The sequence below is a fragment of the Anoplopoma fimbria genome, chromosome 2 (genome assembly GCF_027596085.1).
Source record: "Anoplopoma fimbria isolate UVic2021 breed Golden Eagle Sablefish chromosome 2, Afim_UVic_2022, whole genome shotgun sequence".
NCBI classification, from domain to species: Eukaryota; Metazoa; Chordata; class Actinopteri; order Perciformes; family Anoplopomatidae; genus Anoplopoma; species Anoplopoma fimbria.
The window spans coordinates 18640833-18658210 of record NC_072450.1 but is presented as its reverse complement, the minus strand read 5'-3'; the positions used below and the strand labels follow the sequence as shown (position 1 = coordinate 18658210).

Here is a 17378-nt window from a genome sequence, read left to right as displayed (position 1 = left end):
ATTTTGGACTGTTATTCAATTCAAATTTTGAATGCAAAACCTTTACTTTACTTATTTATTTTACTAAAGTAGCAAAACTCGAATACTACATCCGACACTGTTCACTTCTTATGATAAACGATTATTTCAATGTGTTGTTGGCTTTGAACCCGAGCTGAACTCACCCTCCTCCCACTATCACGCATCCTTCCTCCTCCCGGCGGGAGCCCGCAAACAGTGGGATGGTGCGCGCTCCCGCGGTCCAATGTAAGTGCACCCGAGTCGCCGGACAGACACACACTGACAGAAGATGGCGATGAGAGCGGCGCTGCGGTGCCTCCCTGCAAACTTTTCCCCCAGACTGCCTCAGCTCTCGTCGGCAGCGCAGGTTTCAGCAACTCGGCTGCTGTGGAGGAGCGACTCTCCGCGGACACTGAGCACGACCTCGGTCCTGTCCACAGGTAACAAAACCGCATCCAAAAACAAACCGCACGGCTGTCCTGTTACATACTAACATGCGGGCTGCGGGTCACACATTCCTGTCTGTCCGCAATGGGCCAAACAAATCACGCAGTTTGTGTTACTTTAAGAGGAGGAGCAGGGAGGGCGGATAAAAGTTTGTTTTTTAGCTCGGGAGTGGCTGTCACGCACAACAAAAAAACTTTATTATTTTATCTAAATTATACAACAAGGATTTATTTTTGTCTGTATTTGATGTAACTGGAAAACAGCCAAATCACGAGCTCCAAATTGGGACTCTAATTAATGAACGTAAACAACAAATTACCCAGACTCGTGCACCAAGTAGCGTCACCCATGATCCGGATATGTGCCACAAACTGCTTTGGGTTGATGCATGGCATGTGTGGGCCTATATCTGGTCTAACATTTCAACAATTTAATTATTTTTTCACATTATTCCTCAAGCATGTGAAATGTTAAAGCTCTTTTTGAGGCTGTCATTACAATATTTAGAAAGACAATACTTCAGACCTTTTATTATATATTCAGCTCTCAGGACTGACTCTGCTCTCCCCGGCCATGCATCAGCGTCTTGCACAGTTCACAATCTGGTTCAAACCTGTATTTTTATGCATGGTCTGATGCCAACACTGGAAATTGTTAAGGCATTGGGATTCTTCCCTCAGGGTGTTGTAAAGCTGACAGCATGAGCTTGGAATCAAAAGGCTCTAACTCCATTTTTTTTTTTTTTATTGCAGAATCAACCAGATAGTTCTTTTATCTGTCAAAACACTGATGGTCAGGATCCAAAGCTGCACCAGCAGAACACTCATGATTTGGACATGTTCATTTCTTAGGTTGTCTATTTGCAACCTGTAAACTACAGATTTGTTATTTCTAATTGAAAGCACATGGCATTGCGTAAGATACCGTCCTCTCTTCCACTTTGGTCCACAGCTAGTAAGATGTTCTCTGGACATCCACCTTATGTGCTGTAACTGTGGTGGGCTTCCCTCCATGAATATCACATTTTTTTGTTATCATTGTCAGAGCTGTGTCTCAAGGTTTCGTGTTGTATTTGAAAGGTGTTGTATAAATGAATCTGACTCACACTAGTTAATTAATCTGTTCCAAGGTAAATCATTCCCTTGTTCTCTCCGCAGCTCTAAAGTTCACAGAAAAGCACGAGTGGGTGCGAGTGGAAGGTGGAATCGGCACAGTTGGTATCAGCAATTATGCTCAGGTAGGTTGATGGGTCTTTGATTTATGACACAATTGGTTCAGAGGTCTATTGATGGCGATCTAAAAGTTGTTGGTTCCTAATGTCTGCAGATCAGAACTGCACTTTGTCCTCCCCTGCAGCAACTGCACTCTGACAAACTAATCTACTGTTTTATGACTATTTGTTTGAGACAATTGATTACCACCAAAATGCAGTGGTGTGCAGAAAATCTCAAGGACGTTCAAAACTGAATGGCGGCAGTTGTATTTTAGTATCTGGCTTGAATGCAGCTTGTAGAGTAAAGATTATTATAGTTGTTGGCGTTGTATTCTTATGTTGAGCAGTAACAGCTAATCTGACAGTGGGCACCACTCAGGTTTGCCACACAGCCACTTAAATAGAAAGTTCAAATTATTTTATCTCTGCCGCTGAACAGACAAAAGTTAATTAATTTGATGCAAGATGGAGAAGTGAAAACATGGTGGATAAACTCAGTCTACTGTGGTTGTAGTTGCTTGTTTCTAATGCGACCCTGCATTAGTCTATCTTGGATCAAGAGCGGCTCGCTGTCACATCATTAATATTCTATGCTATTCAGATAGATTACCTTAATATCAAATTGAGTGTTTTACTGCCATTGTGTTGTTCATTGAGCCTCATATCAGCTCTGCATTCAAGAAGAAATGCTCATCAGCTGCTGATGTGATTATATCTGAGCAAAGTGTGGACTTCTAATGTACTTTGGAATGTGAACTTTGATCATGTGTTAAACTCACAGAATCTTGGAAAGGTGAACTGTAAATGAAAGACCACACAGCCCATAGCCTAATAGAGCAAATGAGAAAGTGGTAAAATAAACGACTACATTTCTCAGGGTGTTGTAAAAGTATAAACTAAAGTATAAGAATGACCAAGTCAGTGTTTCTGCAGTTCTCTAAAACGTTAAAGTTTGTTGAGTCTCAAAATAGTTTCCTTATCTTAGACTGCTCCCTGTTAAAGGCAGAAATGTTTCCTTCAGTCTCTAAAGGGAATATTTTGACTATAAGCAGTTATTTGGGACTTGCTGTGTTCAGGCAGATTAATCCAAGCACGTTCCCGTCACTGAGTAGAGTTTGTTACTACAGCCACCACATTTGAGTCTCGTATAAGAGCTTCAAACTCCAAAATCAGTTGTGCTATTTCCCACTCGTTCGGTTTTTTCATGGAAATAGCAAACCAAGGTATAGCAGACAACTTCTAACTCCAGCCAGTTCATACAGTATATGGATACCATTACCTATAACACGCATAACATCCAATTGGTGGATTTTACCTGCCTAGTAATAAGAATCATAGAAACTTAAATTCTTAATAGAATGCTGATTTCAGATGGCCAAGGACAATGTATTCAGTCTCCGTCAGCATATTAAACACTTTTATTTTAAGATAAAATGCAAACCTGAAATTCTGTCTTCATCCCTACGTATAGCTTTTCCAGGTTATGAGTGGGAGAAAGTTTTACAACTCTGTTGGGTCCAGTTTCTCTGCTTCATAAGTATTGATTAGACTGGGATTAGCGGCCCTTTTATGATCAAGTGACACACAGAAAAGTTCTCTGTGCCGGTAATCTCAGTAGATTGTCAGTACTGCAACAGTTTGCAGGTCGCGGCGAACCGATATCAGTGTGATTTCTTATTGATTTGTCTTTACTGTTGGCCGTGCAAATCTGACTCTATGCTGTTCTTAAAAAATGTCGGTAGACTTAAAGATAAGCCTGCTAACAAGTATTTTCTGTGTGTGTACAGTTTATATGAAGCTTATTCCTCTCTTTTAACATGTTAAAAGAGCCACACCATTAAACCGGGTTGTATTTCACTGTCCTGCTGCTATAAATACCAACTAGAGCACCAAATGTGAATGAATCTGTGGTTGAAAATAATCCCCAGCAAATGGACTATTCATTTCTGTTTGAGTGTTATTTGCTATAAACTACAGTGCCCATGTTTTAATTATTATTGCTTTTTTTTTTTAATGAGCTTTATATTTGTTACCCTTTTTTTTGCAGAATTGTATGTAAAACATTATTGGATTATTGCTTTTAATTCATTTATATGATACTTTGTGTATATCAATGTGTATTTTGTTCTATCATCTTTAGGAAGCATTAGGTGACGTGGTATACTGTGGACTCCCTGAAGTTGGCCAAAGACTTGAACCGTTGGGTAAGAACCTGGAATACACTGCACATTTCTGAAAGTAATTCCAGCAGTGTGCTAAGAAGTATCTCTCATGTTCTGTCTGTTTCTTTCTTTCTGTGTGTGTGTTTTAGAGGAGTTTGGTGCCTTGGAAAGCGTAAAGGCTGCCAGTGAGCTATACTCACCACTGGCAGGAGAAGTGACTGAAATCAACACAGAGCTGGCAGAGAATCCTGGACTCGTGAATAAAGCCTGCTATGCAGAGGGTAAGCGTCTCGCAGCCTCTGTTGTTCGTTTCTTGTACATTTCTCCCAGTACATTTGTTGCCAAGATAGATGAAAAGTTGCCAAACCAGAACAAGGTAACTGCTTGTTCATGAGAACATATTTTATTTATTTCATTTATTTTTCAGGGTGGCTGATCAAGATGACTATCGAAAAGCCCGAAGAACTTGAAGGGCTCATGGATCAAGCTGCATACGATACATTTATTAAGTCACTTGAAGAATAAATGGATAAACTCCAATGTGCTGTTTTTATAATGTAATTGCAATCAAAGATTAGTAGGCAGGGTTACTAACATCTTTCTTTATTTTGATACTGGAATTGTGATATCAAAATGATCATTTTAAAAACCCTCAGTAACATCTTCCTCTTAGGTTATAATTTGTTTAGCTACTAGCCAACCAAAAGGGCTCTTTATCTCAAGATCTGTCTCCATGTGCACAAATGTGGGAAAAGACTGGAAAGTGATTGTAAGAGCCGTGTCGCATTCATTTAATAAAATTTAGTCCTTTCACCTCTGTGATTTTTTTTCAATTTTTTTTTCTTTCTTAAATCTATAAACTCACTAACACATAGCGTTGGAGCCATGTGTTGTGACGCCTTTGGTGTCAAGATGACACAAATTCACACAGCAAAAAGGAAAATGTCCCCTAACCTCAACTTTAAAAGAAGAACCTGCACAGTTTATGATGAACTGTAGGCACGTCATGTTGCTCTACATGTGCTGCTTCTTTTTGCTTGTAATAGTTCCACACACCTTGACCTTTGCCCCCTGTGTGGAAAGGAAGAGATTGCAGTTGATCAATGATTAATGAAGTGGTGAACAAAAAACTGCACTCTCAGGCTGATAATGGAAAATAAGAGCAGTAATTAGTTTTCTTGGCTAAAACTGACAATTAAAATATTGTCACTGAGGAAATCTAGTTAATTGAATCATATAACATTCTTCTAAGTAATTTATATAATAAGACCGTTATTTTTGTAATTAACTGAATTAATTAACCAAATGTCCTCACAGTAACTTCCTTTTAAAGAGAAGGTCTAGTGTGCTGACCTATTCGTGTACTATCCAAGGCTCCCATTCAAACTTGATATGTCTCCACTTGATAGCCTGCTCCAAAATATTAAAGCATATAGCTCTTCAGATGCTTTTAGCAACAAATTTTATTTAAAAAACCCTCATCAACCAAATTATAAAGCAATCCAAGTAATCTTATGCATCGGTAATATCAAGCAATCACAAAGCTGTTATATTGTTTTGACTTAAATCTCACGACCATGGCACAGTTTGCGCAATAGCAATGTATGAAAGCTGTTAAATGTGATCTAAGCATATAATTATCTTTTTGAATGTCTTTATGAACCTTCATTGTGTTAACAGAGGACAAGTTGACTCTGGTACATGCAGAGAGACAAGTTTAGACAAGTTTCAGCATAGAAAAAGGGCACACAAAAATGTCTTGAATTTATTCACAGTTGATCAGATTTGGGATTAGTAGGAAATAAGTAAATATTCTCATTAGATGAGACTAAGGTGGCCTTTAATAAATGTTCTACATATAGTGCTGTGTGCTATATCATTCAATCTCAATGACTGAAAACACTGTGGTACTTACAATAGCGTGCTTCACAGCACCACTATGTCAAGGTGGGATGAAGGTTGCACATGAAGTACAAAATGAAAAAGCCTCTCCTTTTTTTTTTGCATGTGATCATGAATCTAAACACAGAATATGAGATAGTATGTCTTCATTATATCAATTTTCAGAGCAGTTTTGTTACGCTGTTGTCTGTGCCTTTAACACATGGAGATGCAAGCCTTGTCTTCATATTAGGAGGGTAACATTTTACATAAATAAATATTAAATCAGACTTGTTCTATTCTTTCTCAATTGGAAAGGACTCGGATCAGGAGCAAGAGCAAAAGAAAAAAGAAAAGAATCAGGTCATCGCTACTGTCACCTTTGAGAGCCAGGCTTAGGGACACCCTGACCGATTGGGCCACTGGGCCTGTGATGTGTTGTCCAGTTTGGTAATTCCACTGCTGCAGTTGTTGAAAGTCTGGTTTTATTGAGTTCTTATGTAACACACAGTGGTAAATAAGACACATCATACATTATTTTTGTAGTCTTTTTTAGTATTTTAGTCTTTCACAACTAATATTTTAAACATAGAAATAACCAGTTTGAAAGATTTATCTTTGTTTCATTACTTACAGCTATACTCTGCTGCCATAAAGTAATTGTCTTTGTATACTGGTTAACACAGAAAATAATTTGTAGTATCAATGGAAGCCTTTATACTGTCAGTAGTCAAGACTACTGCTGGCTGCTAATGGAGGGTTCTAGGCCTACATCTAGTGGCCAGTGCATAAACTTCCCCTCTAATTGTCAAATTTGTGAACACACAGTTACACTACCTTATTGTACTGTAACGAAGTCAAAATGGAAATCATCAAATAATTATATCAAACTCCAGCTTTAAAGTGTAGCAACGTGAGTGCATAATTTTAAAGCTTTACGAAAGCAAATGTCATGTATTTAAAACAATCACAAACTTATAAATTAAGCAGTGTTCAGGTGTTATTATACGGCTAGTATCCTAGTCCAATCTTTTGTGACAAAAGTTCATAAATCATAGGATTAATAAATCTCCAACTTGTTTGGAAACTCCACACAACAATTATCTTTTCCAATCTAAATGCAGCCTCATCAACTGCTGTTGTATTGGAAATATTTTCAGAGCCCAAGAAAAATAATAATTGATAAATGATAATAATAAATTGTTATTGTTATGATAGCATATATAAGCATGTTACATTTCCCTGCGTCATACCAAAGGTGATTAAAGTGTGATGCATACGTTCTTACTTCTAGTTTTCCTTAAACAGAATAGTTCCTTCTGTGCACGGTTTAAACGTGATTTCACGTTTTATCCATAGACTGTATATGAGAAAGTCTTCGTTAAAATACCGATCATTTTTTTTGGTCCATGTATCAAAGGGAACCTCGAAAGCCGTAAAATTACAGGATTCTATTTTTATTAAGTTTTTCTGATATGTATTTTTTATCACAACCATGAATAGTATATTTTCTATTCTTACATTAAATAATTGGAACTATTTGTATTACATTTTATCGGACGTTTTTATGTGGGGATAACCCTCATATATATACTCTTTGAAGACGTCTGTTCGCCCATTGGCTGTTTGACGCATATCCCACAATGCACCGCGTTACGACTTCCTTTTTCCTTTCGGCCATTTTCCTCCCTAGCAGGTACAATATTTTTTCCTCTACAATTTCAAAAACAATCTATCCTAATCCGTGTTATTTTATCGGTATTTGTTCATTTCAATTACAACCCGATATAGAGCGTTTCGTCACCTTTGAAATAAGGTGATTATTGTCGTATGATTTCCTTTGTAAATCGCTGAACAACATCTGTATTAGAAGTGGTCCCGGCAGAGTGCTGTTTGTGTGTGACTGCTAGCGCACACCGTTAGAGGCCAAACTAAAGCTGCAGATTTCAGTAATGTCCCGTAACTTAAAAAACAGCTAACTTTACTAATGCCGAAATGGCAAAGACGAGCTATATGTTGTAGCAGCCGTTCACTAGAATTGCCCAACAAATCGGCCAGTAACCTCGTTAACCTGCTAGCTTAGCATCGCAGTTGTAGCCTCGGATAATCGTGGTGTGCCGGCGTGACAGTCTGCTCATGTCCGTGTGTCATGCTGTTTTGCAGGGAAGAAACAGGCAGCCATGGCCCCCAGCCGGAATGGAATGCTCTTGAACCCTCACTTCCACAAAGACTGGCAGAAAAGAGTGCGCACCTGGTTCAACCAGCCAGCCAGGAAGATCCGCAGGTGAGAACCCACTTGTGCCTCAAATGTTACTCTGCCTGCACGCCGTCCAGTCACATCGTGGTGGAGTGGAAGAGACAGACTTTTGTTTTTGTTCGCAGTAAGAAATTAAATAAAATAGTGTTTTGTTAAGGGAGACTTATACTTTATCTGTATTTAGTTTACAGGGATATTAAGTAATGCATACTAACCTGAAGGTGGACTCTACAAACATTTAGTGGATATGTGGCTTGTTATAGTCACACCCAGGCTCTTGTTGAAGGCAGTGCAGTCAGTATGTATTGTCTGGGAACAAATCAGGTCTCCATCTGCTGGTCTTTAGCCATTAGTTTACACTCATTGCACAAAGTATTATATGGGTGATCTTGCATGTGCATTTCAAATTAACACTTTTTTGAGGGTGGGATGTCTGTGAACAGACATGATTTTGATGTATCAAGTCCAAGATTAACATGCAGCGTGGATACTTTACATGATTTGCCTCTTGCAGCAGTTTCTCCTCCCCCCCCATGATAAAACATAACAATTAATTAATTGAGGTTAAACAAAATGTTATTTAGTCTTTATTTCTGGGCTACATAAGTGTGAGAAAAGAGTTAGTGGGTGATTAAGAGAAATATACAAAATATAATGATTGGAGATTGTGCCAATTCTGATATGCACAAAAACATAAATGACTGCTTAACACTCCTCAGATCTTGCTACCTTTGGACTTCTGCCTGTTTCGTTTGCATCCATTCATTACATCTAGTTGTATATCAGCACGCAATACTAACCCAAACACCCCCCATCCTCCAAATTCTGTTATGTGCCTTTTTTATGGTTGAGATGCTAGGAACACACAAGTATGCAAAACAGGCTTGTATATTTCTTGTGGCTTCTTAGTTTCTTGTGACTAAAAGCGGCCCGATGTTACTGTTGGTTTAATTAAGATACCTCTCTCTTTAGGCGAAAGGCTCGTCAGGTTAAGGCCCGTCTCATTGCTCCTCGTCCTGTCGCTGGACCTTTGAGGCCACAGGTCAGGTGTCCCACAATCAGGTACCACACCAAGGTTCGTTCTGGACGTGGCTTCACTCTGGAAGAACTCAAGGTAATACTTTCTACTTTGTTGGTTGATAGTTGTTTTACATGCAGGAACAATTAATCAGCAACGTCACTCTAACAATTTAATCACAAAATACTTGGCACTGTTTGATAACAGTCTCAAAGAATTGAATCCATCAACACCAAAATGAAAGATAAAGCAACCAACTGTGTAGTCAGGTACAAAACTTGTTTGTATGTCAGCATGAACTAAACTCTAAAACATGGCAGAAAAGCTACTGATCACTACTGTTGATACAAACCAGAACAAGCTCAAGCTCTCTGTGATGAATCAAATGAACTCAGTAGCTGTAGAAAAACATCAAGGGCTGCTCAAAGACATGATGTTCTGGCCACACTGTACCTTTCTATTCCTCCCCTGTACTTGCCTGCTGTGGGAGAAAGGCTAAACGAATGTTGATGTGCATCAACCCAGAACATGTGGACTTTTTTCCTTCACAAGAAGTAGGGTAAAAGAATACTAGTGAGCTTTGTACTCATGAGCCTACTTTGTACACTTTACAGTATACATAGTACTAAGAGCTTTTCTGTCAGACCTCATTCTCAGTAATACGATTTATTGCTTGCTGTTGCAAGTTAAACGTTGACAGCATAAAGTGGCTCGGCTAGCATGTCATTGACAGATGTGTTCAGAAATATAAGAACCATCTTATGTGTTTTTGCGTCTCAGCGGTCAAGTGATGACAAAACTCCGGAATCTCTGTATTTTCTTGATGAATACTGTGAACCCTTTATCTGATGACTGCTCTTTAAGACTCAAAATTGCAAATCAAATCACTATCTTATTAAGTTCTTATGTTTTTTGATGGGAGATTATGTTTTTTAACTCTTATTGTGCTGTGTTCTTACCTACAGGCAGCTGGCATCCACAAAAAAACAGCTCGCACCATCGGCATCGCAGTTGACTCTCGCCGTCGCAACAGATCCACAGAATCTCTTCAGGCCAACGTGCAGCGCCTGAAGGAGTACCGCTCCAAGCTCATCCTGTTCCCCAGGAAGGCTTCTGCTCCCAAGAAGGGAGACAGCACTGTAAGTTTCTTATTCATGGAACATAATGAAGTAAAGGAAACTTCTCATCCAGTCTCAAAAGAATGTGACAGACTGCAGTGGTTGTTAATTAATTGTTTTATGTTTTGTTGAGAAAAACAAGTGCTTAAACATTCAGCCAAGGCATGTGGGAGTAGGAGTGAGTCATCCTTAAAAAAAGTTGGGAGCCCTCAAGTGTTTGTTTACTATTGCTCCATCTTATGAAAATGAATAACAGCTTTAACACAAGCTTTTAAGTGAAATGTATAAAAACAAAAATTAACCTTGTGTAAAATTAGAATTTATTATCCATGCATTTTTAAATAATTAACTTTATCATTAAGCACCAATAATGAAAGTGTAGAGATTTGTCTTTGAAGGAGCTCAATTATTTAGCTGTAACCAGTGTATCTGTATAACAGTTCCTCCATAACTTCTGCAGGGCAGTTTATTGAGCTAACCTCTAGTTCTGATGGCTGCACACCTTCAGTGAAAGATATCATATGCATTTTTAATGTAATTGTTGTAAGTTTTTATTTGTTTGCATGGGATTTGAGTTTACCTCAAGAAACTGAGGGAACACAAGTTAACTTTTCATATTCATTGAAATGTGACCAATTCACCCAACCTGTTCCAGAAACTTCTGATTCCCTGTACACCCCATCATTTATTCAGTGCTCATTAAGATGTGATGGTACATGCAATTATTTTTTTAGTCTGCCTTTTGATTAGAGTAATTTCACAACACCCAAATACTGGTGGATAGATGTTAATCTGCCTCATAGCACGCCTTACTGAGAAGTATGGAAGTTTTTCATTGCATTGAAGAATTAACTGTTTGTTATCTTTTCAGGAGGAGGAACTCAAGATGGCCACTCAGCTCGCTGGTGCAGTCATGCCCATCAAAACAGTAAGTCATTACTCCTTAAAAGATTCAACCAGCTCTCAACATTTCCCAAAGTATATTCGTATTGATTACAATGATACACTGGAAATGAATGGGGTGCGTTTTAGGCGAAAAATTTGCCAGAATTTTATCCTTGAAATTTCTCTCCCTTAAACTGGCTGGATTTTTGTAATTTGCCATTTACAAGTCATCATGTCGTCAGTGATGACAGTTAAGAAATTAAACCTAAAATCTGTATGCTTTGCATCACAGCAGTCAGATGATGATAAATCTCCGGAATCTCTGTATTTCTTTGATGAAACTTTGAACCCCTTTTCTGATGACTGCTTTTCATAAATCAAGCTAGAAAAACAAATTGGTTGGCTCCAAATATTGATGCCACAAAATTGTCCGTCTGTTTGCATCAGTCATCCTTAAATTGGCTGGATTTAGTTGGGTATAGCATCATTTAGCAATGTGTGATAAACGTCTTACGTGGTTGTCTTTTTTCTTCTCCCAGGTGCACAAGAAGGAGAAGGCTCGTGTCATCTCTGAGGATGAGAAGAACTTCAAGGCGTTCGCCAGCCTGCGTATGGCCCGCGCCAATGCTCGTCTCTTCGGCATCCGTGCCAAGAGAGCCAAGGAGGCTGCTGAGCAGGACGTGGAAAAGAAGAAGTGAAAATAGTCACTATGGAACTTTGGAAAATAAAGTGTTGAAAAAGATCAATGTGAGAATGTCATGATTGTGATCTCCTTTTTGAGTTTTCAGTGTGCAGTCATAGCTTAGAGGTGCTGATGGAATAGAGCCACTCGGTGTCTTGTAGATACTGCTGTTTTTATAGGCGTCTATCCCAACACTTTTAGAGGTGTAAACAAAGATATGTTGTGATGTATAGTTATCAAATGTGTTTAAAATAACTGTTGGGTTCAGATTATACCTCTGACACACCCGTGGTCAGAAGTTAAAGTAAAACAGTTCCTGGAACATAAGTTTATTTCAACCATTATATTTTTATTTTGGAAACCAAGATCAAATGGCAGACATTTAGGAACAAACTTAACAGCTGAAAAATCCTGATATGACCATACTGTTAACACAGAGGCCCTTTGGACTTGTCGCAGTAAGAAAAGCACAGGCGTTAATGATGACTAATGATGCTCCGTTGTACTCAAGTGTCCAGTCAGACATGTAAGTCGGCAAAACCAACTCCAAGGAAACCAAAGAGGCTGAATGATGGTAAGACTGCTTCAGTTTTGTTATTTACTGCTGTGACTGACATGTCACAATGTCTTCTGTGGAAAAAGGCTTAGAAAGTGCATGATCAAATCTAATTTGGCAGATGTTTCAGTAACATAAAAAGATTTGAGCCCTGGACAGCTGTTGGGAGCAAAATCTGAGCAGTGGGTGAAAAGATGAAAAGAAATGTAGTTCCCACTCACTGAACTTCAGACTGAAATCTGAAGTGACAAGCTATGAACTAAAATGTGAAATTCCAGTCTTTAGTCTAATATTAGGTTCATATTTGCAGCAGTAGGTGGCACTAGCGGCACAAAATGTAGGTCATTGATGGAGACATAAAAGCATTTAAGAGCAAGGTCTGTTGGCTGTAATTGAGGAATTTGTAAATCCATTTTTAAAATAGCTGGTATATTATTATTTTTGATAGCAGGTTTACACCTGATGTGTCAGTGTAAGTGCCATACAATAAAACAGTGTATTACCAGATTCATTTGGTCAATAACTCTACAGTTTTAGAAGTTACATGTGACAGAAACTGATGCATGTTCATTGAAACTTAACTTGTTACTTAAACCGAATAAGAGGTTTTTTGTTTTTTTTTGTTAAGTCAGGACACCAGAAAAATAGAAAAACATCCTTGACCAGTTGGAGAGTCTAAACCAAGAAGAGCCTCTTAAACGTGACGGACAGTTATAATAATAAAAAGACCTGTAAATGATCCCCTGCATTAAAGCGTTAGTGCGTAGGAGATAGAAGTGTTGGTCAACAGTGGCAAAAGGTCAGAAGAGGTGAAAAGCGAGAAGAAAAGAAAATCTTATTCCACTGGGACAATATAACACCAGGCTTTTGCAGAGGGAGCAAAGTTTAATTTTAATTTTCATACAGGAGGTTATGTGCTGGCAGACATGAACCAAAACAGACTTAATACCAAACATTGCCATGACAACAAAGAAAATAAATTACATTCTTATGTTGGCAGTCCTTTGGCGTTCTGAACAATGAATAAATCCAAATATAATAAACAAAACACAACACATGTGCAGAGACACTCCCATTAAAATACATGTCATTACCATTAGAAGATGTCCACTTCCAAAAATGATCCCAGTCAACATACACCGACTGAAAAAATCAGGATGGGGTGAGGCTGAATGTCCTTGTCTGTGTCTCCTTTACTGTCTCCCTGTGTTCTACCCGCCTGAACGCAAATAAATAATTCAGTTAATGAAGGTGAGTGGACAGTCGAGACATTTTGGACCAGGGGTTATTAATATGGCTGAAATGGAAACTCAAATGGATGGTTCTATTTATCCTGTGTTTAGGGTACGGCAAAATAATCAGTGTACTAAAATCATAACACACATCACAACACAACAGGACACCATGGAATTTGATAATTGATCATTTGAGTCTTTCATCATATGTTAAACATTATCTGGTTATGCTTCTCAAATATTCCATATCCATCTGAAATCAATGAGGTTGCCTGTATCAAGTATTGTGGGTATCACGTTTACTAAGTAAAAGGGGAAGGATAACTTTGTCTTTGTAGGTCAGTAAGGCAAATATAATCTGCCTTTTACTCGAAGTAGAGCCTGCTGAAACACAAGCTTCGTCATTGATTACCATTAACAGGAATGCGGATTCTGGCCTCACCAATTAGAAAGACTTTAGAATCGATAGTGTCTTTGAAAAAATACCCCAAAAGTGTTAAAAATACCCCTACTCGAGGGAGCTGCTGGTGAAAAACTGGATGATGTTACACCAACACACCAGAGCTAGTTTGACTGAAAATGTGAGTGCATCAGGGCCATTTTAGGAGATCCTCCTATTTTAGTAATTGTACGTGCAATGTGGCCAGTAACTGGAGAGAAGCAGCGGGGGGGAATCTGGATAGATAATCCATGTGTAAATGCAGGGAACGTCCTGTGAGGTGCTGAACTGACGTAGCAGCAGCAGCAGCAGCAGCAGCAGCAGCAGCAGATGGCCGTTGTTTGGAGCTGTGGCGTAACAGGGCTCAGGTGTGAGCCCCAAAGCAGACGCTTCTTACTGACTCTGAATACACATGGAAGAAGAGGCAGTGGGGTTGAAATAACTGCTGGAAAGAACGTGACTTAAGGTGATGGCCGTGTCAGAAAGAAGCCAGTTCTCCTTGTTGAACACAGTGTGTGCAGATCAAGGCACGGATTAGTTACTTTTGTTGAAAGAGATTCACTAACCTTTGGGGGAAATAGCGTGATCTTTGCGTTGTTTAGTGTGAAAGTTGCATGGTTGCTTAACAGAGCAGATAATTGAAAAGCAGGGAGCCAAATGTTTTATTTTTCAAGCTGTCTGAATAATTTGATTGACCTGCCTGTCTGCACACAACTTCATTTTGCCAGCTGAAAGCTGTTGAGTGGCTCAACCCTCAGAGACTCAGCCGTGTGCTCTTTGCATTACAGTCGTAATGCAAAGCTCTAATGAGAGAAAAAGGTCTTTCTGTCTGAAGGACATGAAGGAATCATGAAATATCAAAGCCGTCAGGCATAAAATGCAGCTGAAGCCTACACACTTCTATTATCATAAAGTGCACTTTAATCACTCACTTTTAAACAGTCAAAAGCTTTTATTTTCTGTTTTGCACTGTATTTTGAGGATACCAAAGTTGACAATTTAGTCTCTTTCTTTAGCTGCTTTGTCTTTCATGGCCTTCGCTTTTGTTTTGCAGAAACTGGAGGGCTGATGTTTTGTCAGTGCAATCTGAAAATCTATAAACGTTATGCAATGTCCGGAAATACATTCATGAAAATAATACATTTGTGGGTGGACTGTGAAAAGGTTCAAGCATAAACGTTGTGTAGAAACAATACTTACATAACATACATTACTGTCAAAAGATCTACACAATTAACCCGCTAATTATCATTTTAATGTGAGTGACATTAGACATGTGCATTTAGAGGCTTCGTGTGGGTGTATGTGTGTGCATGTGTCCCTTTGATGAACATAACAGAGCAGAGAGTCACGGGTCCTCAGCTGTCTGGAGCTCCCACATGGAGATCTGGTTGTGATGTGCTGCTGCAGGACAATCCGTGTCTCAAAGCTCCTGTTGTTTTGCTGTGAAATGTCTCACATTTGTCCCTGTTAATCATTTGTTTTATCATCGAGGTGTGACAAAACCTGCCAGGACCAGTTGATTTAGACATCAATTGCCTTCTTTTCTGAGTGCATATTGACAAACTATATATCCTAGTGACTGGATTATCGAACCAAGCATCTGGTTTAATTTCTGATGTTGGAGCCCATACGTCTCATGTTAAATTATGAGCAAGTTGTAGGCACATCACATCTGTCTATTTAGTGTCAAATGCTGACCAACTGGATGCAGAACTATGCCTATATGTAAACATTATCAAAGTGGCAATGATTGGATGCTAACATATATGCATGTTCAGTGTGACACATTAATTACATGGCTGAAGCTGGAGAAAAATCTGATTAATATAGCTTTCTAAATATACATCAAAAACCTCTGTTGAGCCTGCAGAGGATAATTGGTGAAAAAGAGATTAACTTCAACTCAAAGGAAATGTGAGAGACACTGCATGTCTTACACTTAGATTAAAATGCATTTCATTGATTTGTTCATAATTCATAAGTTCACTGCCGGTATGTCAGCAAATCACACGGAAACTATTCACATATTTTCAGGATGTATCTCAGGCTGCCATGCTTTGCGAAAGCTGCCAGTTACTCATATCCATTAGATTCCCCTCCAATGCATTTCCACAGCATAGCGTCCTGTTTTATGGCTCGATTTTGAATTGAACTCCACATAATCGAGTCCCAGCAAAAAGCCCCATCCTTACATCAGCAGCTGGACTCTTTCCACTCCCCATCTCTCTCTACGAGCAGAGCCTCCTCCTCCTCCTCCTCCTCCTCCTCCTCCTCCTCAGCAGAACCAATGAGTTTAGGCGGAGAAGGAAAAAAAAAATCAAGCGTTGTAGGATTAAAACAAGTGTGCTTAAGAGTAAAGCACAACGACAGGTAGGAAGTGAGTTTCTTGCTTTTAACTTGATTTTCAGCATTTTATCGGTTTTGATGAGACGCGTGTTTTTGTTTTCTTTTGATCAGCTGTATGTTTTCTTATCGGTGGTGATTAGGACAATGAAAAACGATTTAATCATTTGATCATTTTTTAGTACGAGGCTTTGCTATTTGTGATTAGGGTAAAAAAAAGGATCGGTCGTCGTTTTGCGACCCTGATGGTTAACTGGATTTCCAAGGATTACATATTTGTAGCTGAGTTGATTTATTGTGATGAATTACTAAGAGACCATGTAGGAGCGTTTCCTGTATCGCCGTCGTTATTAAGTTGTTGGATTGAGTCGGTGGAGGACGTGTTGCTTTACCAAGAGGCGTTTTTTTTCTTCTTTACATGATAACTTTTGATGGGTCGTGATTTATAGCTTTTGATTATGATTGTATTTCAAGCCTCATTGAGTTAAGTTTGAGACTGATGCTTTTGGGTAACATCTGGTTTCCAGACTCACAGCTGGCAAAAAACAACAACAACAAAAGAAAAACACACGGGCGCTGTCCCTGGTGCTGAAAGCCAACCGTTCACTTGTTCGTCTGGCTCCTAAAAATAATGTGACACTTGCAGTGAAGGATGCTGGTAGAGGATTTAAACCCTCATACTTTCTTCCCCTTGAAAACAGTTGAGCAGCGTCAGACAGCTTTTAGTCAAGAACACTTCAGAAGGGTGTATGCTTGAGTCAAGAAAAAAAAAAAATCAATGGCCTTTTCTTAGTTTATCCTCTGGGCTTTGAAGCCACTCAGCTCATGTGTCTGCTGGATTCCTGATTTTATCTGCCACTTTCACTTTTTTACCCATTGTTGAGTAAGGGAAACCATATTTTTTTTTTCCCACTAAAATTGTTTGTTATCTCATGTTTCGAACAGGAAACAAGATAAATAGTGACAGGTAGAAAAAAAATGATATCAAGTCTATTTCTTTGTATATATTTGTGTGCATAGCGCTGTAATTCTGACACCCTCCTTTTTTTCATGGAATTAAGAGCACTGAAAAAGAAGAAGCACCAGAATTGACCATTTTAAATAAATCTTTCCAGGGATCTGATCTAGGCTCCTGAAAG

At 38.9% G+C, this 17378-nt stretch overlaps 2 protein-coding genes and 2 non-coding genes across 5 annotated transcripts; all 4 read left to right on the top strand.

Moving 5' to 3' along the window:
• Window positions 1-231: 231 nt before the first annotated feature.
• gcshb (glycine cleavage system protein H (aminomethyl carrier), b) lies at window positions 232-4641 on the top strand. Its single transcript, XM_054612987.1, has 5 exons — window positions 232-440; window positions 1605-1684; window positions 3801-3864; window positions 3972-4103; window positions 4250-4641. Exons 1-5 carry the CDS (start codon window positions 290-292, stop codon window positions 4345-4347), a joined length of 525 nt encoding a protein of 174 aa, XP_054468962.1. The 5' UTR covers window positions 232-289; the 3' UTR covers window positions 4348-4641.
• A 2692-nt stretch (window positions 4642-7333) lies between these two features.
• Window positions 7334-11723, top strand: rpl13 (ribosomal protein L13). 2 transcript variants are annotated; one of them, XM_054611952.1, is made up of 6 exons: window positions 7334-7399; window positions 7867-7987; window positions 8933-9074; window positions 9944-10117; window positions 10968-11024; window positions 11521-11723. In XM_054611952.1, the coding sequence occupies exons 2-6, from the start codon at window positions 7884-7886 to the stop codon at window positions 11677-11679; spliced, it is 636 nt and encodes a 211-aa protein (XP_054467927.1). In that variant the 5' UTR covers window positions 7334-7399; window positions 7867-7883; the 3' UTR covers window positions 11680-11723. The 2 variants fall into 2 exon arrangements, with proteins under 2 accessions (XP_054467927.1, XP_054467935.1); XM_054611960.1 differs by lacking the exon at window positions 7334-7399 and adding an exon at window positions 7413-7519.
• LOC129110059 (small nucleolar RNA MBII-202) lies at window positions 9767-9839 on the top strand. Its single transcript, XR_008532117.1, has one exon. It is a non-coding gene; the product is annotated as a small nucleolar RNA MBII-202 (small nucleolar RNA).
• On the top strand, window positions 11282-11359 carry LOC129110051 (small nucleolar RNA MBII-202). Its single transcript, XR_008532116.1, has one exon. It is a non-coding gene; the product is annotated as a small nucleolar RNA MBII-202 (small nucleolar RNA).
• Window positions 11724-17378: the final 5655 nt, after the last annotated feature.

Excerpts from the sequence above, each read along its gene's own strand:
- rpl13 (XM_054611952.1), top strand. The coding sequence starts at position 7,884 with ATGGCCCCCAGCCGGAATGGAATGCTCTTGAACCCTCACTTCCACAAA. Across the intron at positions 7,988-8,932 it reads CCAGCCAGGAAGATCCGCAG|GCGAAAGGCTCGTCAGGTTA; the intron begins GTGAGAACCCAC and ends CTCTCTCTTTAG. Across the intron at positions 10,118-10,967 it reads CCAAGAAGGGAGACAGCACT|GAGGAGGAACTCAAGATGGC; the intron begins GTAAGTTTCTTA and ends TTATCTTTTCAG.
- gcshb (XM_054612987.1), top strand. The coding sequence starts at position 290 with ATGGCGATGAGAGCGGCGCTGCGGTGCCTCCCTGCAAACTTTTCCCCC. Across the intron at positions 3,865-3,971 it reads CCAAAGACTTGAACCGTTGG|AGGAGTTTGGTGCCTTGGAA; the intron begins GTAAGAACCTGG and ends TGTGTGTTTTAG. Across the intron at positions 4,104-4,249 it reads TAAAGCCTGCTATGCAGAGG|GGTGGCTGATCAAGATGACT; the intron begins GTAAGCGTCTCG and ends TTTATTTTTCAG.